Source organism: Nansenia antarctica (genome assembly GCF_963989245.1).
Source record: "Nansenia antarctica genome assembly, chromosome: 1".
NCBI classification, from domain to species: domain Eukaryota; kingdom Metazoa; phylum Chordata; class Actinopteri; order Argentiniformes; family Microstomatidae; genus Nansenia; species Nansenia antarctica.
Genome location: NC_137674.1, coordinates 61,288,395 through 61,315,451, shown reverse-complemented (window position 1 = coordinate 61,315,451; position 27,057 = coordinate 61,288,395). Strand labels below are relative to the sequence as shown.

Here is a 27,057-nt window from a genome sequence, read left to right as displayed (position 1 = left end):
TAATCAAGATTATTCATGGAAATACTACATGACTGTTGAAAAGCACCTGCCACATGGTTCAATATTTCACAATGACTATTCAGAATAATTACGAGCTTTTCATGTGAGCTTTTAGAAATGTGTCACAAGTAGAAAGTCTTACAACACACTTTTAGCTATCATGCCATATCAGAAATTGGTGTGTGTGTGTGTGTGTGTGTGTGTGTGTGTGTGTGTGTGTGTGTGTGTGTGTATGTGTGTGCGCGCGCATGTGCGTGTGTATGTCGGTGCGTGCGTGCGTGCCTGTGTGTGTGTGTGTGCATGCGTGCATAAGATAACGTGTGACTGTGAGTGATGTCCATTATTGGGGGAGTACCATGTCCTGTCATCAAACAAAAATGTTCTATTGTATTTCCTTTAGTCACTCACGATTAATACACAGGTTGATTCATTCATAGTCTATCTATTACATAGCTACAACTAATGCCATTCTATGGTCCTTCTTACACTGATTGTCAAACTGGTACCTGAGTCATCTTATCTGAATGTGCTGGTACGAGGAAGCAATTCAATCGATCCACTACTTGCAGTAACGTAGGACAAAGGGAAATACCCTTAACCCTACTATGGTCACATGTGTTCTGTGTTCTCAAATACAATCGGTCATAGTACCAGGAAGGAACAGAGGTGTTGGCACAAAGGCAAACTTTTCTTAATTGATTACTTATCAAGATGTTTTGTGGACATGAAACAAAGGGAATAAAAATAAAAATAAATTTAAAAAATCCCTTCAGCAGTAGAGTGCTTGCTTCCCTGAGTTCTCTCAAGCAAAATGCCTCGACTTGTAGGAACTATTCCCCACCTCTCTTCCACAGAGAGAGGAGCACACAGAGAGAAAAATACCAAAAAAGGAAGAAAGGCAAGGAAATTGGATCTTGACGACTGAAGGGCCCTCCGCCCCCCTCAGGGAGATTGTGTCAAGTGCAATGGTCAACCCTAAAACATCTGCCCGTTCACTCCGCTCCACCTCTGCTGGCTGACTGGCACCGCCGCCTGTATGGTGATGCAGCAGTCACGCTGCCCGGTCACAGCTTTTCACCGTCCTGGCGCCTCGCTGGTGGAACGAGCTTCCCACTACTGTCAGCAGGTCTACAGAGTCACTCCCTATCTTCCGCTATACACTAAAGACCCATCTCGTCAGGCTACACTCTAACTGTCCCTGCTGAGACTTCTCTATCCCCAGTCTACCACCCTGTAGTAGAGTTTCTCTACTGTAAATAATTATCAATAAATAATAACAATTCATTAATTAATTAATTAATTTAAAAGGTATAATAATTGCATTATGACTGCCAATGGCCCCTGGCCCTAGCATAGATTACTTTTTGTTGCAATGACTGATGGATAGATGATTCACTTACTTAGACAAATTGTAAGTACGCTTTGGAAAAAGGCGTCTGCTAAATGCCAAAAATGTGTCATAGGCCGCCTAGTTTTGTGCATGAATTGATCAATTGAATGATCGATCGATTGATTAATTCATTCATTGTTTGAATAAAAAACATCTGAAATGATCGAGTGGGCTCGAGTGTGATGACTTCAAACGCTGTGGACCACAGAATGAGTTCGGAGATGGCTGTCCAGTGTCATCCTGTTGGGTGTATACGTTACTATGGCAACTCCCGAACCTTTGACAGCGGAAGTGGTATTGACATGTTCTGCAGTACTTCTTCCGGGTGGAAACAATTTTTGCATGAAGTGAAATTGATGTTTAGAAGCTAATATTGGGATAAACTAGCATACTAGTCAACATGTCCCGCGGCTCAAGTGCAGGGTTTGACCGGCACATCACTATCTTCTCCCCCGAGGGTAGACTCTACCAAGTCGGTTAGTACGGAGCGTTTTGTTTGTATGTTTCACACAATAACAGGCTAGGTAGCTAAGTGCTCTGTCATGATGATGGTCACTACTAGCACTAGCCTGCTAGCGAGGCTAGGATAACAAGCTAGCATTCTCTGTGAGCTGCAGATATGTTGACAATGAGTGTATTCACATTTATGAATGACATGTTCTTTCCCATTTTGAAATAAGTGTTGATTATTTAACAATGCTATCTGCCACATAACATGTTGGTATCAAGTAAGCCAGCCCTCAAAGGTAGCTAACGCGTTAGCTAAACACCCGGCAAATTTAAACCAAGAAACTCAATCTGTAAAGACAATCAATATGGCACTGCGGAGCTAAAAGCTGTTAGTTAAAGTATGTATGTATGATTGGAATTCTGTTAGCTGTGCTAGCTGTCGCAGAACAGGGTAGGAGAGTGTCACTTGATGAATGAATGAGAGAAAAGTCTTCTGTCGTATTGTTTTGCTCTCTGTCTTACATGGCTCTAGCAAAAGGCTGATTTTGCATGCAGTGATTTTCAGTATAACTGCAATAGTTCAACATCGTATTGTCAACAACCTAACCTTATTGTGTAACATTTTGACAGAATATGCTTTCAAGGCCATAAACCAAGGTGGGCTCACATCAGTAGCAGTCAGAGGTAAAGACTGTGCGATAGTCGTCACTCAGAAAAAAGTACCGGTAAGTGATCCGACTCATTCATTTTTAAAGTTTCTATATGTGGACTAGTACAATATCATTGTCTAAATCTCTCTGGTTTCCTTGTCTAGGACAAGCTGTTGGATGCATCGACAGTCACTCACTTGTTCAGAATAACAGAGAACATTGGCTGTGTGATGTCTGGAATGACAGGTGAGTGACACAAAGCCTGTCATGTGAGTTCTGTTTCCCACAGGCAGGCTGTCGTGATAGTTGTGCCACAATACAACTTCCATACAACTTAACTAATACAATAAATGCTTTGTTGATGCCCACCCTAAGCCCCACCCTAACATTTGATTTACATTTACTGCAACCCTGTCAAGTCCCAACCCTGCTCTCTCTTTCTCTTTTTCTCCCTCCGTCTCTCTGGGATCTCTCTCTCTCTGATGTTCTCTTCCCTAGCGGACAGTAAGTCCCAGGTCCAGCGAGCACGCTACGAGGCAGCCAACTGGAAGTACAAGTACGGCTATGAGATCCCAGTGGACATGCTGTGTAAGAGGATCGCAGACATCTCTCAGGTGTACACGCAGAACGCAGAGATGAGGCCGCTCGGCTGCTGTAAGTCAATGGGTAGTCATGGGTTCCGTTACTCCTGTGTGTTTTATAATAATAATAATAATAATAATACATTAGACTTATATAGCGCTTTTATAGACACTCAAAAACACTTTACAAACTGAAAAGATCGAGTACTAATAATAAAAAGAAACAATAAATAAAAGAAAGTATAGGGGCCTAATTAAGGTAGTGCTGGGGACATATGGGAAGGGGAGGGGTAGAGGGTTAACTGGTGAAGGCGAGCTTGAAGAGGTGGGTATTGAGGGCCTGTTTAAATGTTGGGAGGGTGTTGGCCTGTTTAAATGTTGGGAGGGTGTTGGCCTGTCTGATGTGGTTGGGGAGGGCGTTCCAGAGGGACGGGGCTGTGGCTGAAAAGGCCCTATCACCCCAGGTCCGGAGCTTGATCCTGGTGGTATTGAGGGTGGTTTGGTCGTCAGACCTGAGGCAACGGCAGGGGGTGTGGAGGGGGACGAGGTAGGAGGGGGCCACATTGTTGATGGCTTTGTATGTGGTGAGTAGGATTTTGAATTGGATCCTGTATTTGACCGGGAGCCAGTGTAGGTTTTGGAGGACAGGGGTGATGTGGTCACGGTGCCAAGTGGAGGTGAGCAGACGGGCAGACGAGTTCTGGACGTATTGGAATTTGTTTAGGATGTTATTAGGCAAACCGTAGAGGATGCTGTTGCAGTAGTCGAGTCGGGAAGTTATGAAGGTGTGGATGAGTGTTTCAGCAGCGGAAAAGGACAGGGAGGGTCGGAGGCGGGCAATGTTCCTGAGGTGGAAAAAAGCAAATTTAGTGACCTGGTTGCTTGGCATGAGGAAGGAACGAGAGTGGGGTCAAAGATGATGCAGAGGTTGCGGACGTGGTTGGAGGGGGTTACGGTGAAGCCATCGATGTTGAGTGAGAATGTCTGGGTGGAACGGGTGAGGGACTTTGGGCCGATGATGAGGATTTCTGATTTATTGCAGTTGAGTTTCAGAAAATTCTGTTGCATTCATGATTTTATGTCGCTGAGGCAGGTAGCGAGGGTGGAGTGGGTGTTAGGGGAGATGGTTTTGGAGGAGAGGTAGAGTTGGGTGTCATCGGCATAGCAGTGGAAGCGGAGGCTGTGGCGGCGGAGGACCTGTCCAAGGGGAAGGATGTACAGGATGAAGAGGAGGGGGCCTAGCACTGAACCCTGAGGGACACCGTCGGTGACTGGAGCAGTGGAGGATTTACAGTTATTTATTGAGATGTATTGATGTCTGTCTGAGAAATAGGACTTGAACCAGGAGAGGGCGGTGCCAGTTATGCCAATGTGTTGGAGACGGGTGAGGAGGATGGAATGGTTGATGGTGTCAAAGGCGGCACTGAGGTCGAGGGGGATGAGGATGGTGAGGTGGCCAGAGTCAGCAGAGAGGAGTTTGTCGTTGGTGATTTTTAGTAGTGCTGTGTTTGGAACGGAAGCCAGATTGGAATGGTTCATACAGGTTATTGGAATCAAGGTGGGATTTGAGTTGGGCAGCACCAACTTTCTCAAGAATTTTGGACAGGAAGGTGAGATTGGAAATGGGCCGGTAGTTGTTGGGGGTGTCAGGGTTGAGACCGGGTTTTTTAAGTATGGGGGTAATGGCAGCGAGCTTGAGGGAAGGGGGGGACAATGCCGGTGGACAGGAAGGAGTTAATTATGTTTGTGATGAGTGGGGTGAGTGTGGGGAGACAGGCCTTGACTAGGGAGGAGGGAATGGGGTCCAAGGCGCAGGTTGAGGACTTCATGCTGGTGACTGTGGAGGATAGGACGGGGTCAGTGATTGGACTGAAAGATGTAAGAGGATGACTTGGGGGTCGTGGGGGGTTGGAATGGGGGTCAGGGAGGGTGGTGGGAGAGGCAGCAGTCAACTGGTTGTGTATTGTGTCAATTTTGGTTTGAAAGAATGTTAGAAATAGGTTGCATTTGCTGGTGGTGAATGAGTTAGAGATAGTGTCCATGGGCTGGAGGAGTTTGTTGATGGTGTTTTGGGGTTGTTACAGACAGAATCGATGATGGAGGAATAGTAGGAGGAGCGCGCACTGTTGAGGGCTTTTTTATATTGTTGTTGGTGAAGTTTGTAGGCGTTCAAGTTGACGGCCTTTGGCTTTGAGGTGGTGGAGTTGGTCAGTGTACCAGGGGGCAGAGTAAGTGAAGGAGACAGATTTGCTTTTGGTGGGAGCAACCTGGTCGAGGAAAGTGCATCATTGTAGGTGTTGACCAGTTCAGTGGGGGAGACGCCTGAAGTGAGGGCAGAGTCAGAGATGGAGTCAGCCAGGATGGAGGAGAAGGAAGAGGGGTTAATGGACTTGAGGTTCCGGAATGTTTTGGTGCATTTCTGTTTGTCATGAGGGGTGGGGATGTCTATGCCCAGGGTGATGGCCAGATGGTCAGAGATAGTGAGGTCTGTGCTGGTCAGATTGCTGATGGTGATGCCAGAGGTGCAGACCAGGTCCAGTGTGTGTCCTTTTCTGTGGGTGGGGAAATCTATGTGTTGGGTAATGTTAAAATAGTGGAGAATATCCAGGAGTTCCGTTGAGGTTTTGCAGTTGGAGGATATTAAAATCGCCTAATAACAGAATAGATGGTGAGATGGCACAAAGCTGAGTTAGAAATTCAGACAGATCAGAAGGAAATGCCGGGTTTGGCTTAGGGGGGCGATAGATGACAGCAGTAACCTGGGGTTTAGGACCAGACAGTTTGAAGGCGAGGTGCTCGAATGAGGAGGAGGAGGGAATAGATATTGTGGTAGTTTTGATGTTTTGACGATGTAGTGTCACTATTCCACCACTCTTGGCGTGGTTTTTCCAGATAGGTGTATCCAGGGGGTGCAGTCTGGTTGAGGGAGAAATATTCCAGTGGTTTATGCCACGTTTCAGTATTACAGAAGATATCCAGTTGGTTGTCCGTGATGAATTCGCTGAGGATGAGGCCTTTATACTTGTGATTTGATTCACAGATTGCACCTAAGGCATTGGGAGTGATCTCGCTGGCTCACATAGTTTTTATGTGATGCACAGACTCTTCTAGCATTGTAACTGCCAATGGCCCCTAATCATAGCATAGATTACTTTTTCTTATGATGACTGATGGATACATGATTCACTTACTTCACTTTGGATAAAGGTGTCTGCTAAATGCCAAAGAAGTCAATATAATACATACCGAGTCTGTACATATATTTCCTCTGGAATAACACAGTGTCTCGTCTGTCCTTCAGGCATGATTGTGATCGGGGTGGACGAGGAGTGTGGTCCCCAGGTCTACAAGTGTGACCCTGCAGGCTACTACTGTGGCTTCAAGGCCACAGCGTCTGGGGTCAAGCAGACAGAGGCCACCAGCTTCCTGGAGAAGAAAGTGAAAAAGAAACTCGACTGGACCTTTGCACAAACTGTTGAGGTACAAAGTCCTCCCAATCAGCGTAACATACAGTGCAAAGAAATGAAAGTGAAATTAACCTTCCTGAAATCTTTGCACCTGCAGTGGACCAAAAAAAGTTCACTTGGTTGTTACATTGTATTTTTTTTTCTCCATTTGGTCCAGTTTGTTTCACATTGCCAAATTCTAAGCACACCACAGTTCTATGAAAAATCATCTCCCCTGTTTGTTGGCCAGACATTTTGCAGGGGTTCAACAAACAAATTGCACACTACATCACTTCACAATAAAAAACTAAGGAGCAGCACTGGTGTTGTGTTACAGCTTTGTTGTTAAGACTTTTTCTTTGGTGTTCCTATCAGCAACAAAACTTTGAGTTAACAGAGCGACATGAACACAAGTTTAGGCGGCATCCTGTTAACCATCTACTGCTTTCCATTTTACACCAATATCAACATATTTTTTCCCTTTACAGAAATACAGTATGAGACTACATATGCTTCATTATCTCCCCCTCCCTCCCTCCGTCCCTCTCTCTTTCTCCTCAGACCGCCATCACCTGTCTGTCAACAGTCCTGTCCATTGATTTCAAGCCCTCTGAGCTGGAGGTGGGGGTCATCACAACAAAAGACCCCATGTTCAGGTAAAGCAATGATTATTGATGTGTAATAATACAATGTAAAATATTTAGAAGTTTGTCGTTTAGCTGTGTGGTGCTTTTGACGTTGTGCACAAAGCCTCATCTAGTGTCATTTTAGATTGGGGAACTGCATTACCTACTCACTATAATTGGATAGTCCCCTAGAATAAAGTGTTGTTATAAAGTGATAAAAAGCACATTGAAAACACATTATTCTTTTCTGCCTGCAGGATTCTGACAGAGTCTGAGGTTGACGTCCACCTAGTTGCCCTGGCAGAGAGAGACTGAGCTCAGAGACCCAGGAGAGGCCCGCAGAGACCTGCTCCACCACGTGTTAGGATCCAGTCAGAGAATGATGGCATATGTAGTTCCCTGTTGAAGAATGATGTGTCCCTTGTTTGCTGTATATTTACCCTCTTCCATTAAACAACATTTTGGAGTAAAATGTCTGTTTGGTTGCAACTTTATTTTAGTTTGGTCTCTCCTAATGCCAATGAAACTGACAACATTATGTTTGTTTCTCTTTTCAAAATACTTTTCATTTCTATTGAAATATTTCAGAGGCCTAGATTCTGTGTACTAGACCTTGTGACCTAGTTCATCTTTACCATGTATGTACTGTAGCTAAATGCGAGGATCATACTATTAGACCGATTTAGAGGCTGGGAGAATTTTCACAGACTTTAAAAGATGCAGAGTAGAACCTCTGACTGCCTCTAACTTCCTGTTGTGGTTCTGTGTGCACTTGATCGCATGACACGCTTACTGCAGAGTTGTGGTATGGTTCCATACTACTTCAATCAAAACTGCCTGAGACCTGATTACCTTCTTTGTTCATTATTTATATGCATTAACCCATTTACAGCAAGTTAACATGACTGAATTCACCTGCTCAGACAAATGGATCACTGAAGGGTGACACTTTAAATGTAAACAGTCTCTCATTGAAACTCTCATCGTCTGACATTGTATTCATCTGACTGTTTACTTTCCATTCTCTAGCCATCCACCTCAGATTATAGAGCAAAGGGATAAGTGTTTGGCTTGAGCTGTATTGCCCTAGGAATGTAGCGGTCAAACATCTGTTTGGATCTTGGAAAAAGAAATGATCCAAAATGGCTCAGCATTTCTGTTAAGATTTAAATAATCCAACATTATTTTAACAGATTTTTCATTTAAGCTTTATTCATCCCAGTTGGTCTCATTGAGATAAAAATCTCTTTTTCAAGATAGACCTGGTCAAGACCCGGAAAGCGGAAAACCTTTATTGTTCTACACTTGATCTTGCAACTGTGTCCCATTCTGCATACACACGTATGCAGGTCACATGAAGAGACATTGTCCTTGGATATGGCTGAGTCAGTCTCTGAGGAAAATCCCCTGAAAGTACGGATCTATGGGCCAGTTGATGATTACAGGATAGGATTACACTGTCATTACAGCTACTGTGTTATCTGAACCCTTCCAACTAAGAACCATAGGCTAATGTGCATTTTTTACATTTCTTAGATGATTACTGATTTTGTATCTTGTAATATTCATGAATAGACATGGAAATGTATATTACTTGTGTATAGTCTAGTCTGAAATCCAAACTCTAGATGGTTCATATTGACTACATGTTGAATATCATGTAAATTAACAAACATTTACATGTGGTTCTTTGTTGCAAGGATTAATTTGATGATCTATATTGCTTTAATAAAAGCGCAGCTTCACAATAATCAACTTTAAAAACTGGGAGAAAGAATTACTGAAGAAAAATGGCATGTATGTGTTTACAGTATTGGAAACAAGTGCTGGGAAATAATAATTTCTGCAAACTTAAGCCTAAGTAGCAATTATGCATTTACTGAAATAAAATAGTATATAACTTATATAACATACACTGTATATTGAAAAATGTATGCACTCACTGCAACGTAAGACGCTTTGGATAAGAGTGTCAGCTAAATGGCATATATAAAACCATATCCTGCTTGTCTTTACTCATGTTGTTTGTCACCACGACTTGTAAAACGATTGGGATTGATTGGTATCCATCATTGTCTGGTAACTTCTAGAATTCCCATATTTGAACAGGTTTGTCTTTACAGAATGAGTAAGCACATCCCAGTTACTGATTCAGCACTAGGCGGAATGTTTCTTACAGTAGTTCCTCTTACACACCCGGGGAACTTTAACAATGTGACTCAGAGGCCTTGTGACCTCGCCCCAACCAGGAAATCCCAGAGTGTACTAAGGGTCAGTGTGTGGGATTTTACTAACAGAAAACTATGACTAGTTTTTCCTTGCCAGTAAGAAAGTAGTGAGTAGTGATTTTACTAAGACAGGCATATATTGTATTTTTACTGTGTAAGAAAAGGTCAAAGAATTAGTAAAGTGTCCCAGGAAATGAAACAAAACCACTGGTCAAATCCATTCATTTTCATATAGATGTATTTTTAATACCTCCTTTCAATAGTGTTCCACTCACATTTAATAAAAATGTTTACAAGTATAAAAAATATCTCTCTTTGTATTTACAATATATTACATGATGTCTGGTACAGTATATACATGAAAATAGGAGAATCATCTCTGAGGTCAGGTACAGTACATGTCCGGTTTAAGATTTTGCTGGTGTGTTTGATCTTCGCTAACCAGGCTTCCACCCTGACCGAACGGTGATTTCAGTTCGTCTGTCACCCTGGCCAGGTCTGGGTCTTGTTGCCTTGGCGAAGCTCTGAGCATAGGATGGGCTTTCCCTTGATGTACTGGATAGAACAGTAGCAGCTTCACTGACTTCACACCACCGCGTGTAGTGACCACTTTAATTCTCTCCAAACCGTATGTCATCGTACATCTGTGGAGGACAGAGAAAAAACAACCACATTAGGAATCAGTCATTTCTCATGCAAATAAAATGCAACGTTTCTTGGGTAAAGCAGCCCAGCTATCTGTCTAGATGGAATCACCTCTGATGATTCTGCTGTTAGGAATAACTCACCTGTTCATCCTCAGACATCTCGTCTTCACTCTCCTCTGATTCGCTCTCAGGCAACTCTCTCAGCGTCTCTGGCGTCTTCTCGTACAGCTGATGCTGGATCTCTGCGTTCTGTCTGCCGTAGGTCAGGTGGTACGGCGTGAAGCCCCCGTATGTGACACTGTTGACGTTGGCGCCAAGGGACAGGAGCCGGTGGACCAGGGAGGGATTCTGGAGGTCAACAGCCAGATGAAGCGCTGTCCGACCACTACACTGTTCCTATGTGAAACAAAGAACATAGAAATCTTTAGTTCCCTTTGTCTGTGGTGAATGAGTTTTGACTTTCACTTTCAGCTGGATTGAATTGGGCAGACTTGGGAAGCCTGTTAAATGACACCTACCTGTGCATTGATGTCAGCGCCAAGCTGAATAAGGCTCTCCACCAAGGAGATGTAGCCGTTGATGGATGCCAAGTGGAGGCAGTTGTGTCCTGTAACAAAGAAGAAGGTCGTAGGTCAGACAACGAGATTCTACAGGATGGGGTTGACAAACAGATTTAAAGCTAGTGATAATTATTATTATTTTTATATGAGGAAAGGGGGATTTAAACAAAAGGAAATAGTGATGGAAGAGTGGTGGGGGACTAGTGTGTAGATGGGTTCAGGGTGAAACAGTGTGGGGCTGTGCTGGTGCTCACCATTGTAGTTGGTGAAGGTGAGGATGGAGCTGAGCTGGCGGGGGCAGTTCTGGGTGAGGACACTGAAGGAGGTGAGGGAGCCCTTCATACAGGCGATGTGTAGGGCCGTGTTCCCGCTGTCGTCTGCTAGCCGTGGGTCACAACCGGCCTTCAGAAGCCTCTCCACCAGCTGGTGCTGCTCTGTAATCACTGCCAAGTGGAGTGCGGTCTGAGGGAATAATTAAAATTGTGGTTAACTAAACATTCCAGTGTAAATACCACCAGTTTGATGGTTTTGTTGACTTGAAGAATGGTGTGTGTGTGTGTGTGTGTGTGTGCGTGTGTGTGCGTGTGTGTGTGTGTGTGTGTGTGTGTGTGTGTGTGTGTGTGTGTTTTCCTTAAGTACCTGTCTCTGGTTGTTTTGTATGTTCAGGTAGGGGTTATTGTGAGAATCCTTGATCATCTGGTTGGCGTGTTCAGTGGCTTCATGAATAATGGCGAGGTGGAGATACCTGTGTGGAGGTGGGGAAAATAGCTTTTGTTAAAATCGTGTGCTTCAAAAATACGAGCAGAGGAAGTGGTTGGAAAAAAAAGAACAAAGCACCAGCACTAGACTAGAGCGTTTCGCAACAGTGGAGTTTTTTTTTCGGGTTATTTCCACCAGTTGTGGCTTGACACATCTGATGCTTTATCAGTTCCTGGCACGTCGCCAGGGACTTTCCTGAATGCGCACTAGAGCCGAATGGAGCGCCGCCCAGACTCAACCCTGGGCCAAAGCACACAGTGGAGTTGCAAAGTCCTTTTGTTTACGTGCAAATGCAATCCTATCAGCTTTGTACTTTGACATAATTAGATAACAAAAAAACATTACTTTTCTACACTTTGTGAATGCATTTTTAAAAATGCGCTTAAAGTGCTGCAGCATTGGTTTCTATTGGCCCCATCATAGTTTAATTGGTGTGTATTAAATTAATCTGTAATGCAATATGCCTATATTTATATAAAATATAACTTACGTGTCACCGTCTTCCGTCTTTGTTTTTCTCCAGGGTTCATTGCTGCAGTTGTTTGCCACGACTTCGAAGTCAACTCTCAAGTTCTCAAACTCTTTCTGAAGATTACCGTATTCGTCCTCTTTTAACGAATCCAGGCCGCTGTCCAAGCGGTCATCCTGGGACAGTAGCATTTTTCCATGTTTAGGTTCCATATTATCATAGTCATAATCCATTTGGTTGTCGTTAGAAACTCTGTAGACATCCATTGCGAACAAGGGCTGATAGACAAGTCTACTTCACTTCTCTCGTAAGGTCGGAAAGGAGTGTGTCTCCGAGGGAGGCGCGTGTGGGTTATATGGGCTTTGGAGCCAGTGGGGAGGAGACGAGCGACAGTCAGTGGAAATCCCCCATCTCTAGCAGGGAAACTCATAGTCCGGGCTTTTTTTAGGGGGAAATTTCCCTCAAATTGGCCCTCAAGAGTAAGAATGAAAACTTGTAGTTTCCTATTAGACACCACAATCTACCTGTAGTTATGTTAATGAATGAGATATCATGAGCTATAAACATGAATGGGGGCTAACAACCTTTGACAGTTTTTTGAGGAATTCCCTTCTACTTGGGGAAATCATGTACCACAAGGTATACCAGAGAGACATTGCATAGCCTATTTTCTTCACCTTCTACCTTTCAGACAGTCCTCATAGTCTAGGCTATGCTACTCATATTACAGTGCACACACAGGTGTTCCATGGAATGTCAATGGAAGGTTTATGGGGAATAGATCATTATAATAATGCTCACTGCAACATGCATAATATGACAACATAATATAAATGTTATAACTTATGCATGATAACATTGCTTGATCCTAGATCTTCTGCATGCTTGTGCCAAATCCTGTATGTTTAATACATTTGAAAAACACAAGAATTACACATAAACAACTTACATAAATAGGCACATAAACAGCTGTAACAAGCTATTATAATACATGATCCCATCTGATTTGGGATTGAACATTCTCATACATGAACTTATTGAGATGCATATCTGCAAGTACTACATTCATTCAACACAACACATACATATGGGCCACATGCAGATATATTTTGTTTGTTTGTTTGTTTTAATGCAATTTTAATTACTATACCATATATGTCCAGGTCATATGGTTATGATACCTCAGAGGGGTGTTTGGTGGAGAGTTTGCAAACAGTCTTTGGAGTATTTACTTATTTGGAAAAAAAAGTCCCACAAGTATTCAAGAACATTCCCTGTGGTTGTTTCATATCTCTGTCTGTAGTTAACTGGGGGTTTGGAACAGACTCAGGTGATTCCACAAGGGACTCTCTGGCAGCTGAAGAGCACCAGCAGGAGAACATGGTTTGTTTCACTGCAGAGGTGGAAAAAGTTTCCAAAATTCCAAATTGGGGCATTCTTATGAGACTTACACACTGCATGTCTCTCAATGGGACACACTGGACTTACCCCTCAGTATGTTACACATACTTAACATGCCCATGGAAATGTTTGTCAATTCTTCAATAGTGCAAGTCACTGTATGGAGATAAACTGTAAGGAAAACTCATGTATTTGATATTTCATTTTGCTAAACATTTGACCCACTATTAGGATGTAATGTGGGGGTATCCCAAAGGGAAACTCCTTATCCTTGTATAACATTCAAGGCGTTACCTTGCGTGACAGTGTCTACCTGTATGTCTTGCCCTCTTGACATTTAAAGCGAAAACCCCAGGACTCCTTTTGTTTGCACAAGTTATTATAGGCTTCCTCTAACCACATAGCAACCGTATCCAAGAGCAGTAAGCATTCACACCTCTGAGGGGCGATACTCTGAGATGACACTGATTAAACAAATGCACTTAGATACACACCCTTGCGGTGTGATGTAACTGCCCTCACCAGAGTGTGCGTGTATATGCGTCATTCTGCCAGACGTCATGATGGCATGCACAGTCCTATGTCTCTTATGCTCTGCTGTGGATTCCAGACATACTTTGAACTCTGGCAAGAATCTAAGGACACACTGTGCTTTTTTCTCTCTGTATAAACTTTATTTTTGTTTTGACGTGTTTTTGCCTGTATATGGACAGATATTCAGAGGGACATATTGGAAATTCCAATGTACGTGTTTATTGCAGAAGTCTTGCGTATTCCTACGGTGGCCACTCCTGTTGTGTTTATTCTGGTTGCCATGCACACCAGCTCCTGACATAATGTACTTTTACCTGGAAACATTCGTTTTAAACCCATATTTCACAATGTGTGTTTGCCTGTATGTGTGGTCAGATAAGGGAATGATCAGATAATGGGTTAGACAAGGGACATATTGGAAATGCACAATTCCATGAGTTGCATTTTCTTTCTATGTACACTTGCCTTGTGTTTACTCTGGTGGTTGCCATGAACACCAACTCCTGAGACTCAGCTAATGAAGTTCCCAGTATTGCCCTCTATCTGTTGGTATTACCTGACTACCTGAGTCTGCCTGAGGCATAATGTCATCCCCTCCCAATTGCAAATCTTCTTAATCATTCAGGCTTACTCTAGCTGTTATATATTGCACATCATTGTGGATTTTTTCAGATAGAATCAGCTATACTGTATTGCGAGACATGAATACATGATATATTCAGCTGATATTGTCATTTTTATCAGTTATTCATGTGTTATATTAGTCACAATAGTGTTCCAGTCAGTGTAGCGTATTACTGCATCATTTTGCTGTTCCGCCCTATTAACATGGGTATATTCTGTCCTTTTTCCAAATAACACTACAAGACAAGTTCCACTTTAGGAACTAAAAATAGACTGATCACACAGCTTTCTAGCTGTTTAGACACCATGCCACAACAGTCATAACTTTCCCCACCATTGAATGAGTGGGCTGAGTGGCCAGTTGCAGGCTTCTATACTACAGTGGTTTGGTCACTAATACCATTCACCTATTTTGTATTCTGAGAGGAGAGTCAGCTTGCAGTATGTGGACATACAGTGTAGTGACACAACATACACCCACAGAATACTCTGTGATTTCCCCCACTCTCTGTTATATGAGTGTGTGGTTTAAATGTGGGAAAGGGCACTCTAATATAGGAATCTCATGGCACCATTTTCCACTGGCTGTATTAAAAAACGCAACCACATTGGTCCTGATTTTATATGGCAGAAGTGAGTCACCTAGCTGTTAGTCATGCTATGGCCAACGTGGCAGAGAGGACTTCACCTTTCCCCCCGTTATCACATAAATACAGTCAAAATGAGTGTCTGACTGAGGTAATGTGAGATCATTTTAATGTCTGTATTATCCTCAGATTAAGGTTGCATGGTTTCAGTTGGGTTGGAGGTGACAGGAGCATTGACATTGTACTCAGGAGGTAGAGCCGGCATGTAATGGCCATGTGTCGAGGTTTCCTTGGGCAAGACACTGAACCCCAAATTGCTCCCAATGAGCGGGCTGGCACCTTGCATGGTAGCTTGCCACCATTGGTGTGTGAATGGGTGTGTGACTGGGTGAACGAGAGGACATTGTAAAGCGCTTTGAAATAAGGTGCTATATAAGTGCAGTCCCTTCATTTACATTGAATGACTTCAGTTTCTATGGAGCAAAATGTATGGCCTGGTTTTGCCTTAAGTCATTCCTAGAACAAGAGTAACCTTAGATAGATGAGGTAATCAGAGTTTCTTCATCAGGGTTTCTTTAAATCAATCATAGAGGATTGGAGAGAGATATCCCACCCGTTGAATGAGTAGGGCAGGTACTGTAATGGTAAGAGAAGGATTGTTTTTGGGGGGTTGTGAAAGTGCTGTCATTGGTAATACACATATGTTGTCTCTACTTCTCATGTACAGTCTTTTTAAAAAGACCAGCAAACCACTCTAAAGATAAGCAGATCAGATGCGTATCGATTGAAACTGTCAACGGAAATCAGACCTCAGATTGTGCCTCCCCTCTTTGCTCTCTGAGTTTCATGCTGAATGTGTATGTGCACATATTCGGGGAAGTGTGGGTGTATTTCGGAGTAGGGGTTAAACCTATACACATTCCCACGGTGACAACCCCTAGGTTTAGGTGTGTCATTTATATTACCATATACACTCACTGAACACTTCATAAGGAACACCTGTACAGTCCAAGCGGGTGGAGGTGGTGTAATGGTGTGGGGAATGTTTTCTTGGCGCACTTTGGGCCTGTTAATACCAATCAATCATCGTTTGAATGCCACAGCCTATTTGAGTATTGTTGCTCACCATGTGCATCCAGCATGAAAATACATCATGTCATAAAACAAAAGTTATCTCAAACTGGTTTCATGAACATGACAATGAGTTCAATGTTTTTCAGTGGCCTTCCCAGTCACCGGATCTGAATCCAATGGAACACGTTTGGGATGTGGTAGAACAGGAGATTCACAGCTTGGAAGTGCACCTGAAAAATCTGCAGGAATTGCGGGATGCAATCATGTCATCATGGACCAGAATCTCAAAGGAATGTTTCCAACATGTTGTGGAATCAATGCCATGAAGAATTGAGGCTGTTTTGAGAGCAAAGTGAGGCCCTACCCAGTATTAGTATAGTGTTCTTCCTAATAAAGTGTTACGTGAGTGTAGAGTCCTTCCTTTGACCTTTTTAATGTATATATATGTAGTGCCCTCTATACACTCAGAAGGTTAAAGTATTATTTATTATACTCTGAGACTCTGAAGCTGTCTGACGATTTCTCAGCTCCTAATTTAGCTTAGTCCCAGACAGCCAGCAGTGTTTTGAATCTAAGCCCAAGGTTGATTCACACATGTAGGGTCACACTTTGCTTACAGTAGCACTAATGAGAGGTGCCAACACTCTTTAGGAGTGAAGCCAAGTGTGGATAAAGTTTGATCTAACTCTGTCACTTCTGAGGTACAGTAAGCCACAACGCTTACCCCAGTGCACACATATGATGATTCTACTGTGATTAGTAGTCTGGTTTAATTCCCTTGTCTCTGACCACCTCCTGTTGTCTGCTTGTGTGTGTGTGTGTGTGTGTGTGTGTGTGTGTGTGTGTGTGTGTGTGTGTGTGTGTGCGTGCGTGCGTGCGTGCGTGCGTGCGTGCGTGCGTGCGTGCGTGCGTGTGTGTGTGTGTGTGTGGGCGTGTGCTTGTTGATCACAACCACAAATGTAGATCATTTCAAAAGAGGGTTGATATAGATCACAGAAACTATTATCACTATTTTGATGTGGCTGTACCAAAGCATTAGGTATGTTTAATCCTGTTTAATGTTTGTTGTTCAATCATTTATGACACTCTGAGAAAACACACACATCCAAACATACACATCTAACAGACCACAGCCTCGTGCAAAGTGTTGCATCTGATTTCATATGGTCTTTCCATTTTACATTATGACCAAGAAAAGAATTGTGAACTTTTACACAAAGATGAAAACCCAACTAATATATTTATATTACACATGCACTTCCAAAGTTGTGTTCAAACTAGGACAATTCTTAAAAAACATACTGCCCTATATAGAAATGATGAAAGTTCCCCAACACAGTAATAGAACAGGGGTTCTACAGGGGTGTTTCTGCCTTCAACTGCACCAAACCTCAACCCACATTCTACCACATAGAGCTTTTTTTGTATCTACAATTTTCCAGTGATCACAAGAACGGTCATAGAAGAAAAAATAAATCTTTTTTTTTAAAAAGTTTTAAATAAATGTATTTATTGATTGATTATAGGCTACATAATCATAAACACATCTCTGGAAATTATTTGACATGCTGAAAAGCAGTTTTTCCACTGGCCAAAATGATAATGATGAGCTGGTGGTGGTTCTCTGTGGCTCAGTTGGTAGAGCATGGCGCTGACAACGCTTTAGGTTGTGGGGTAGATTTCCGCTAGGACCATAATACTGACACATGTATGAACTCACTGCAATGTAAGCCGCTTTGGATAAAAGCGTCAGCTAAATGGCAGCATGTAGGGTGCCACGTCGGATGGTTTATACCGCCCTCTCTTGGTTGAACTTATGTACTGCAGGGAGCTGCGCAACCTCTGCAACAGGACTACAATTCCCTAACAGCTGCGTCAAGCCTCCCATGTTCGGATTGGACAGCTTCGAGGACAGCATCTGATTGGTGAGTTACGTGGCCATGTTTTTAACCTACTTGCGTGTTCCCTGTGTTTAACTTGTGTAGCTGGGTTAGCTGTTTTGTATTCATAGCTGAGATTACCCCGTTATTTGAAGTCATTTAACACCAATTTTTTTTGCTTCGTAGCGTTGTAATAGCTTCTCTAGATTGCTAGTTAGCCATGCCGGTTCACGCCCGCGACAAGAAAGAAAGCCATCATGACGAAATGGAGGTGGATTTCCCCGACCAAGGCGCTAGCAGCAGCACGGACGAGGAGGACACGGTCAGCTCCTCGGTGTCAGAGGATGGGGACAGCTCGGGTAGGGAACCATCTCAATGTGTTCATCTAGATAACTTCATCTGCATATGCCCTGAAGTCTGTCATGTCGATGTATTGCATTATTTGTGTTTTCATGCTATACAGAGTATGTGGGTCTTTCACTCTGTTGTGGTGATGGGTTGTCAAGTCTCCCTGACCAACAACCGGTTGAAAGTTGCCGGATTGAATGTCTTATTATTGTTGTGCGACAGAGATGGACGATGAGGACTGCGAGAGGAGACGGATGGAATGCCTGGACGAGATGACCACCCTGGAGAAGCAGTTCACCGACCTGAAAGAGCAGTAAGAAGATACTCCAAAAACTCATAGTTTGTGTCTTGAGATTCCTGAATGATGTTTACCATGCATGTTCATGAGTGCATACCCATTTGTTGCAGGTAAATCAGAGCTTGCTCACCCAACGTATCTAGCTAATGCATTTGCCATTCTGTCCAGGTTATACACGGAGAGACTGAGTCAGGTGGATATCAAGTTGCAGGAGGTCATAGCAGGCTGTGCCCAGGAGTACTTGGAGCCCCTCGCCAACCTGCAGGAGAACATGCAGATTAGAACCAAAGTAGCTGGTGAGTCTCTGGATCTGTGTCATTTGTTTCCTTCTTCTAGTATTGACTAGCTATGGCCCCATGAATGATGGTTAGATGACTTCACTTGCTTACAACATATACATTAGTCTAAGTCGCTTTGGATAAAGGCATCTGTTAAATGCCAAAAATGTAAATGTAACATAAATGTTTACATCAGACTATTAGCATCTTATGTGTTCAAGTCCTACTTATTGATGTCAGGCTTTTGTTGGATATTTAAAATATCACGAAAATATTTGCGCTCCCCAAATTGTCCCACTCAGCATTTGGGAAGGCAGTGAGACGAGTGTCACCTCTCAGTAATGCCAAACCTCCTTTTGAAGTGTGCTCAGAGGAAAGAGATGCTTCACTTGTGTCCTCTCTAGGGATCTACCGGGAGCTGTGTCTGGAATCTGTGAAGAACAAGTACGACTGTGAGATCCAGGCTGCCTGCCAACACTGGGAGGTGAGAGGTCAATTGTCCACTGTGAAAGGTTAGGGGGCCGTGCTCAGCCATGAGAGATATCCTCGTTCATGTATTTCTGCTTTATTAGAACAGACACAAATGCATTAGTTTCCACCAGAGCGTGTCATCCTACTGTCGTGTCATCCTCAACACCAGTCCCACAGGTTCAGTTATAACACATGTGCTGTGGTCGTCCCCAGAGTGAGAAGTTGCTGCTGCTTGACACGGTGCAGAGTGAGCTGGAGGAGAAGATAAGACGCCTGGAGGAGGACAGACACAGTATTGACATTACCTCAGGTACAGTGAACACACACAACCTCTGTTATAGGGTGGCTACTACTGTAGGTAGTGTGTTGATATGACTCCTATGACACTGTAGCTGTTACTGAGTTTTTACCTATGACTGTGTCGCTGTTACCAAGTTATTAAAGAGGGGGTTCACTGGCTGATTTTGCCTTGGTTTTTCCTCCTCCTTTTAAAAAAATGCAACTGAGAACAAGATGTTTCTTGGAGGCGTGGTTTGATGTAACGGGCCAACAATTTAACAATTCACCGTCAATCACGCTCTGTTCTCCTGAAATAAAAAATAAACGGAACAATGAAAGTACTGGGTTTACATCCAAAGTTAGAAGTTAATAGAGTTTTTACACTTTTTAGTCCATTTTGGGTCTGGAATTGATGTATATAATCACAACCGAGGCCACATACACTGTTTTCAACAGGAAAAGTAATTTTTTTAGCTTCAGTGCCTCTTTAAGTACCATCACAGAAGTAAAGTCAGTGTTTCCCCTTTCCCCAGAGAGGCTCTGTTTCCTACCGCCCCCCCAACGGAACCCCCCGCCCCCCCAAGAAAGAGGAATTATTACGGAAGTAGACACCAAACATCTGACAAGCAGGCTAAAATATCAGCTTTTTTAAAAACCCAACCCGAATCTGGCGAGTGGCAAGCCCATAGGCTCGTTGGTAACGTAGTCCGCCAGTAGTCTCGCATAGCCAGCCTATCTCCACACTTCGCTTCGCGCTGGAGAATAATACAAGATTGTGCGCGAGTGACGCGAGAGAGTTTTTGCAGGGTGAGATGTCTGCAGATAGAAAGTAAGCAAGTTGAAACGTTAGCAAATATAATTGCTGAGTGTTCTGACAGAGCAAGTTGGTTCAAATTGGTCGTTATTATCGTGTCTAGAAAGTGTCTGATTATAGTTCCACGGTGTGTAAATAGTGTCAAAGAACTAGCAAGCTAACTAGCTAGTTCAGAGGTGATGAGATGAGCTAGTCACTAGCACACATGCCAGCTAAAGAGCTAACTGGATGCACTTTATTATTTTACTTGAAGTAGATATACTATCTTTCTTATTCTGCTAGAATTGGGCTTTATGGTAATACCATAATGGCATACAGTATATCTCAAAAGTGAGTACACCCTTTAGATTTTTGCAAATATTCTGTTATATCCTTTCAGGGGATAACATTATCCTACTGAAACTTTGATATAACTTAAAGTAGTCAGAGTGCTGCTTGAATAACAGTATAGATTTATTGTCCTTTGAAAATTACTCAGTACACAGCTGTTAATGTCTAAACAGCTGGCAACAAAAGTGAGTACACCCCATAGTGAACATGTCCTAATTGTGCCCAATGATGTTGTTTTCCCGCCCTGATGTCATGTGACTCGTTAGTGTTACAAGGATTCAGGTGTAAATGATAAGCAGGGCTGTTAAATTTGGTGTTATGGGCACAATTCTCTCTGAATGCTGGACAACATGGCACCTCATGGCAAGGAACTCTCTGAGCGGCTGAAAAAAAGGATTATTGCGCTTCACAAAGATGGCCTTGGCTATAAGAAGATTGCCAACACCCTGAAAATGAGTTGCAGCACAGTGGCTAAGATCATACAGCGGTTTTCCAGGACAGGTTCCACTCGGAACAGGCCTCGCCAGGGTCGACCAAAGAAGTTGAGTCCACGTGCTCAGCGTCATATCCAGAGGTTGGTTTCCAAAAATAGACGTGCGAGTGCTTCCAGCATTGCTGCAGAGGTTGCAGAAGTGGGATGTCAGCCTGTCAGTGCCCAGACCATACGCCGTACACTGCATCAAATCGGTTTGTATGGCCGTCGCCCCAGACAGAAGCCTCTTCTGAAACCGATGCATAAGAAAGCCCGCAAACAGTTTGCTGAAGACAATGAATCCAAGAACATGAGTTACTGGAACCATGTCCTGTGGTCTGATGAGACCTGATGAGCATGGTGGTGGCAGCATCATGGTCTGGGGCTGCATGAGTGCTGCCAGCACTGGGGAGCTGCATTTCATTGAGGGACACATGAATTCCAATATATACTGTGACATCCTGCAGCAGAGCATGATCCCCTCTCTTCGGAAACTGGGCCGTTTTTTACGGCAGTTTTCCAACATGATGACCCTAAACACACCTCCAAGATGACAACGGCCTTGCTGAAGAAGCTGAAGGTTAAGGTGATGGACTGGCCAAGTATGTCTCCAGACCTAAACCCAATTGAGCACATGTGGGGCATCCTCAAGAGGAAGGTGGAGGAGTGCAAGGTGTCCAACATCCGTGGGCTCCGTGATGTCGTCATGGAGGAGTGGAAGAAGATTCCAGAGGCAACCTGTGCAGCTCTGGTGAATTCCATGCCCAGGAGGGTTAAAGCAGTGCTAGATAACAATGGTGGTCACACAAAATATTGACACTTTGGGCACAATTTAGACATGTTCACTATGGGGTGTTTTTGTTGCCAGCTGTTTAGACATGAACAGCTGTGTACTGAGTAATTTTCAATGGAAAATAAATCTATACTGTTATTCAAGCAGCACACTGACTACTTAAAGTTATATCAAAGTTTCATTAAGATAGTGTTATCCCCTGAAAGGATATGACAGAATATTAGCAAAAATCTAAAGGGTGTACTCACTTTTGAGATATACTGTAGTTACAGTACATGGACAGTGGATTGAAGCATTGGAAATGTCTGTTTTTTATTTTATATTTCAGGTGAGAGAGTAAAGTCAAAATGACATTATCTGACTGCATTGCCCACAGCAATCCAATATTCAATTATAATTATGTTATAAATTGATATGGATCAATGTATACCTCTTATTAGATTATAAATACTCTGGTTGTTATGTTTTCCTTTTGGTTGACAGCAAAAGAGGGAGAGAGGAGGATAGAGAAGGAGAGAATGAGAGAGAGCAGGATGGTGTCAGCACACCAGAGAGAGAGAGCGCAAGAACCAGGTGAGAAAGTGGACAGGTAGTCAAGACCACATAAGTAAGTAGCCTTGAGAACCGATGGTTCTCGAGCCTAATGGCCCATAGGGCAGGAGCCTATCTCCTGTTTCCGTAGCGTGAGGCGGCTTAATGTACAAGTTAGTACACCTACTGGACATGACACTGTGGGGGGGGGGGGGGGGGGGGGGGGGTCCATGCCACCCCCCCAAGGCAGCAAACCTAGGGGAAACACTGAAAGTAATACCTTTTATAACCGACACTGAATGGGGTATGTCTCCTTTCGGATCTGTTCGTTCTGTGTTACAGAATTGTGGAATGACGGTTTGCACTCCAAGAAAAACAAGAAGAAGGATCCGTTCTGCCCTGTCAAGAAGAAGAAGCCTGTCGTCGTCTCCGATATCCTTTTGTTTTTCATCTCCGTTCTGATCCTCCCACTTCACATCTACTGCATTATACATCACCTCTTAGCGTCAAGTTGTCTCAACGACAGATACTGTCATTGTCGCTATCAATGTGTCACTCCAACACACTTTTTCCTTAGCCTTGTTTTTACGTCCATATATTGTTTACATGCTGCAAGACCTGGATATACTTGAAGACTGGACAGCAATCAGAAAGGTATTGCCTGTAACAAATTGAACTCTTTTCATGGATTTGTAGAGTTTGTTTCTGGCCTGTGATTTGACCTTTGAGCTGGTTGGTATGTATGCCCCACAGGCGATGGCATCGCTAGGGCCGCACCGGGGGAAGGTGGACGGTAAGAATCTGTTTTTTATTTATTCCTCACTCCATCCATCCATTGATCTGTGTTTCTGTCAAACTCAGGGTACGCTTGTGACGAGTGTGTCAACATGCATCTTTGTTTTTTGATTTGTGTTTGCTATGCTTTTTGTTACCTGTTATCTCATGTTGAGTATTTGGCCCCTCTCTCTGCCTCTACTGTTCTCCCACTCCCTGCCTCTGCCTCTGCCTCTGCCTCTCTCACTCCAGTGCCTGTGAAGCCTGACAAACATCACCACGTGGCTTGGTCTGAGGAGGGGAGGCTGTTCTATGACAGCCAGTGGTACTGCAGAGGACAAGCCATATGCATCAACAGGAAGGACGAATATCCCACTAGGTGTGTGTGTGTGTGTGTGTGTGAGAGAGAAAGAGATTGTATGAATGAGCCTGATATTTTGTGTGTACCGTATTTTCCGGACTATAAGTCGCGGTTTTTTTCATACTTTGGCTGGTCCTGCGACTTATAGTCAGGTGCGACTTATATATCAATAATTCATAATCTCTGACTGACATACGGTAATCTCTGACTGACATGAACCAAGGAGTAACTTCCGCTAGCGCCTCATACACGATAGAATAGCCATTATACTTGACAATGGGGACATTAAACACGACATGTGGACATTAAACATGATGTTATGGACCTTATACACAATGTTATGGACTTTATAAACGATATTAAAGTCATTTATTCCTTCCAGAGACTGTTCTATGTTGCTAAGTTACCCCCGCGAGGCTATTTTGCTACTTCCGCTAGCGCCACATACGCGATAGAATAGCCATTATACTCGACAATGTGGACATTAAACACGACAATGTGGACATTAAACATGATATTATGGACCTTATACACGATATTATGAACGTTATACACGATATTAAAGTCATTTATTACCTTTCAGAGGCTGTTCAATGTTGCATTGTTTGTAGGCCGCCCTTCATCCTAACTACTTCCGTTTTTCACCAAGCTATCTTTGTCATGGCCTTATACACGATAAATAGTCGTTACACTCGACAATGTGGACATTAAGCACTATATTATGAACGTTATACACGCTATTATGAACGTTATACACGATATTAAAGTCATTTATTACCTTTCAGAGGCTGTTCCATCCTGTTTGCTTGCTCCCGCGACGCCATTTTGCTAACCTTCGTTAGCAACGCGCTAGCTAGCCCTGGCTTTACACTCGATAATTTAAGTATTTCTAACCTTTCAGAAGAAGTTTTAACGTGAATTATGTCCTTCCTGGGCTTACAAATCCTCTCATGTCTCTTCACAGTGCCAGACTAGAGTCAAGCTCAACAGGGTCTTCTTTCCCCGCTGATTCCGCCAAGCCCGTTCCCTTGAACCATGCGACTTATAGTCCAGTGCGACTTATATGTGGTTTTTTCCTCTTCATGACCCATTTTTGGTCTGCTGCGACTTATACTCGGGTGCGACTTATAGTCCGGAAAATACGGTATATATATTATGTTTTGAATATTCCTCCATTCCTCCCCCGTAGTGCCATCATAACCACCATCAACCATGACGAGGTGTGGTTCAAACGTCTGGATGGCAGCAAGTCCAAGCTCTATATCTCTCAGCTCCTGAAAGGCAAATACACCATTAAGCACTCCTAAAACCCCCCAACACACACACACACACTCTCTCTCTCTCTCTCTGTCTCCCTTCCTCTCTCCTCCTCGATAACGGACAAAACTTCACACACATGACTCCACAGTGTCCTCCTGAGATCCTGTCACCCACTTCCACCACTGCTTGGGAATAATCCTGATCGTCCTCTATGTAAATATGTATGTCGATAATCGGGAGGTCACCAAGTGTCATTCTCTCAACTGGAGATGCAAAGTGCTGCAAAAAAAAAAGGGAAAATTGATGACAGCTGTGAACTGAACTGAGCGGTACAAGGCATGGCGTTGTGTGCCTTTTTAACAAGATGATGACCATGCCCTGGACTATCAATGCAGTGAAGCCTTTGTGCGTGTGCGTGTGCGTGTGTGTGTGTGTGTGTGTGTGTGTGTGTGTGTGTGTGTGTGTGTGTGTGTGTGTGTGTGTGTGTGTGCGTGCGTGCGTGCGTGCGTGCGCGTAAGTAAGTGGATCAAGTTAAAGCAGGTCAGTGAGTGAGTGATTGAAAACCTATATGGTCCAGGTTAAGATTGTAACAATGCAGTAAGGTAGCCTCTGTTACCGTGGCACAGTCCATAGTGTTAGTTTGCCTATGAGATGATGTGTCCTGTATTTACTTCACTGTGACTCCATAGGGGTGTACCACAAAGCAGGATAACCAAGTTAGTCCGCTATCTTTGATGAAACATAAACAAGCTCTATGATTTTCTGATTTTTAGAAAGAAAGCTAAACTTAAATACGGGTCGCTGGGAGTTTGGAGACCGTTGAGCCGATGCCCATTTCAAGTCTGTGTTTCTCTCTGAACTTGTTCAGAAAGCTAAGGCTAGTAGCAGGCTAACTCATGGATCCTGCTTTGTAGTCCTCTGCTTTAAATTGTGTTGCCAGGTGTCTGTGCCATTTTCCCTCTCTCCTGTTACAGACGTCTAAGAGACGACCATTATACTTCGTTCGTACCTTTGTCTGAATACTAGTCATGGCAGCCAAGGGCCCAGGCCTGTAGCAGCCAATGACAAGAGGGATCTAGTGACATTGAAATGGGTGAAAGTGTCTGGTTGTTGTACAATCCCATCCATCCATGTAATCCTACTCTTTTGCACATGTTTTTATTGGATATTGAGGGGGGGGGCAACGTTTGGTATGTATGTTTATTTGTATTTGTGTGTGTGTGTGTGTGTGTGTGTGTGTGTGTGTGTGTGTGTGTGTGTGTGTGCGCCCCGCAGGCGCCTGTGTACACACACATTAGTAACATACGGTTGATGTTGCCACTGTTGTGTTTTGGTGCTTCACATTTACAGTATTATCTGTATGAAAGTATCAACTTCCAACATTATTGTGTTTAGAACTTCATGAAATGTAGAGATGTTATATGCTGTATATATTGGAGACCTTTGCAGTTTGTTGGTATGTGACTTTTCTTTTAGCAGCTCAAACGTACCATCCCAACAAGATGAAGCCAAATGTTGCATTACCATCAATGGGAAATTAGTATTTGTATAGTTCTATTCAATGACGTGTCAATTATTTTTTGTTTGGACTTAAGTTTAAATAATAGATGTAATGAGTTAACACACTACACCATGTTACCTTTTTCATATTATGCAAGAGGTAAAGATGAATATGTCTTTGCATCATTGCGCCAATGCATGTACAGCAAATAAAATGTTTCATTTTTAACTAGTGTCATCATTTCAACAGACTATGTTCATCTTCATTGCCAAAGAATTTAGTGTTATATTCCTATAATCCTTACACTAAGTCAGTAGAAAAACCTAACATTGAGAGCTTTCATTAGTTCAATAGTGCCTGGTTTGAATTCCATATTTCTAATATGGAACTGTCACTGAATCTGATGGCTGAGTAAACTTGCCTTTGTAGTAACTCAGATAGCTGTACTCAGCACAAGTCCTGCACTCTTTCGGCTTTTAGAGCAATTGGACTGTCCATAGCTAATGAAAAGGCTGATTAACTTAAGTGAAGAGAGGCTCCGTACAAGACATGATCATGCATGAAAACAAGATATTATCTGCCGAGCTCTATTGTAGACGACACTCAGAACCGCTTGACAATGCTCAGCCCAAAGTCTTTCA

The 27,057-nt window shown here is 43.2% G+C and overlaps 3 protein-coding genes across 4 annotated transcripts; 2 read left to right on the top strand and 1 right to left on the bottom strand.

Annotated features, from left to right (window-relative positions):
• Positions 1 to 1,716: 1,716 nt before the first annotated feature.
• On the top strand, positions 1,717 to 7,605 carry LOC308174292 (proteasome subunit alpha type-6). The gene is made up of 7 exons (XM_080549367.1): positions 1,717 to 1,866; positions 2,471 to 2,565; positions 2,655 to 2,736; positions 2,989 to 3,144; positions 6,373 to 6,551; positions 7,079 to 7,173; positions 7,401 to 7,605. Exons 1-7 carry the CDS (start codon positions 1,791 to 1,793, stop codon positions 7,456 to 7,458), a joined length of 741 nt encoding a protein of 246 aa, XP_080405493.1. The 5' UTR covers positions 1,717 to 1,790; the 3' UTR covers positions 7,459 to 7,605.
• A 2,021-nt stretch (positions 7,606 to 9,626) lies between these two features.
• On the bottom strand, positions 9,627 to 12,112 carry LOC308164279 (NF-kappa-B inhibitor alpha-like). Its single transcript, XM_080538416.1, has 6 exons — positions 11,828 to 12,112; positions 11,218 to 11,323; positions 10,833 to 11,040; positions 10,537 to 10,625; positions 10,160 to 10,414; positions 9,627 to 10,015 (listed from the first exon to the last, which is right to left on the bottom strand). Exons 1-6 carry the CDS (start codon positions 12,070 to 12,072, stop codon positions 9,983 to 9,985), a joined length of 936 nt encoding a protein of 311 aa, XP_080394542.1. The 5' UTR covers positions 12,073 to 12,112; the 3' UTR covers positions 9,627 to 9,982.
• Positions 12,113 to 18,126: 6,014 nt separating this feature from the next.
• On the top strand, positions 18,127 to 25,282 carry LOC308171750 (breast cancer metastasis-suppressor 1-like protein; the record flags this gene model as incomplete). 2 transcript variants are annotated; one of them, XM_080546626.1, is made up of 10 exons in its annotated part: positions 18,127 to 18,265; positions 18,477 to 18,567; positions 18,721 to 18,848; positions 19,235 to 19,314; positions 19,515 to 19,611; positions 22,863 to 22,952; positions 23,110 to 23,174; positions 23,274 to 23,313; positions 23,547 to 23,673; positions 24,845 to 25,282. In XM_080546626.1, the coding sequence occupies 10 exons, from the start codon at positions 18,127 to 18,129 to the stop codon at positions 24,960 to 24,962; spliced, it is 975 nt and encodes a 324-aa protein (XP_080402752.1). In that variant the 3' UTR covers positions 24,963 to 25,282. The 2 variants fall into 2 exon arrangements, with proteins under 2 accessions (XP_080402752.1, XP_080402751.1); XM_080546625.1 differs by having other exon boundaries at positions 19,193 to 19,314.
• Positions 25,283 to 27,057: the final 1,775 nt, after the last annotated feature.